Source organism: Corapipo altera, unplaced genomic scaffold (assembly GCF_003945725.1).
Source record: "Corapipo altera isolate COAL_440 unplaced genomic scaffold, ASM394572v1 49415, whole genome shotgun sequence".
Classification (NCBI taxonomy): Eukaryota; Metazoa; Chordata; class Aves; order Passeriformes; family Pipridae; genus Corapipo; species Corapipo altera.
Window position 1 is genome coordinate 826 of NW_020890540.1, and position 815 is coordinate 1640.

Here is an 815-nt window from a genome sequence, read left to right on the forward strand (position 1 = left end):
TGTGACCCCCCCTGACCCCCCCATGTCCCCCCCATGTCCCCCCCAGGCCAGGACCATCCTGTGACCCCCCCATGTCCCCCCCATGTCCCCCCCCAGGCCAGGACCATCCTGTCCAGGGCCACCCGGGTGCGGTTCCGGAGGGTGGAGGACCTGGCGGCCGTTTGGTGCGAGTTTGGGGAGCTGGAGCTGCGGCACCACCGGCACGAGGAGGCCCTGAGGGTGCTCCGGGTGAGGGGGGACCCCAAAAACCCTGGGGAGGGGGCACCGGAGCAAGGGGGGACCCCAAAAATGAGGGGGAGACCCAAAAAATGAGAGGGAGACCCAAAAAATGGGGGTTGTTGAGGGTGGAGGGCACAAATTGTGGGAGCTGGAGCTGCAGCATGGGGAGGTTCCAGGGGTGTTCCGGGTGAGGGGGGACCCCAAAACCAGGCAGGGGGGGCACCAGAGTGGGGAGGGGACCCAAAAACGAAGGGTCCCTGAAATACAGGGGTCTGGGGGCAGGGAAATGCCAGTGACCACCCCTCTCCCAGGTGGGATGTCAGGCCTGGGATCCACGGGGGGGGGGAAGAAAGGGAGGGTCTGGGGGGGGGGGGGGGGGTTGGGGGGCTTTTGGGGTCCCCCTTGCCCCCCCCTGTGCCCCCTTCCCCCCCCCAGAAAGCCACGGCCCTGCCCGCCAAACGCGCCGAGTACTTCGACAGCTCCGAGCCCGTCCAGAACCGGCTCTACAAATCCCTCAGGGTGTGGTCCATGCTCGCTGACCTGGAGGAGAGCCTGGGCACCTTCCAGGTGGGCACACACCCCACAGGGCACCTGGG

At 67.7% G+C, this 815-nt stretch overlaps 1 protein-coding gene across 1 annotated transcript in view; it reads left to right on the top strand.

Annotated features, from left to right (window-relative positions):
- Window positions 1–806, top strand: part of LOC113942428 — a gene marked incomplete at both ends in the record, with an annotated part of 1535 nt that extends 729 nt beyond the window's left edge. Inside the window, 2 exons of the mRNA XM_027633558.1 lie at window positions 47–228; window positions 655–806. Coding sequence (XP_027489359.1) covers window positions 47–228; window positions 655–806 — 334 coding nt within the window. The remainder of the gene's footprint in view (window positions 1–46; window positions 229–654) is intronic.
- Between the last annotated feature and the right edge of the window lie 9 nt (window positions 807–815).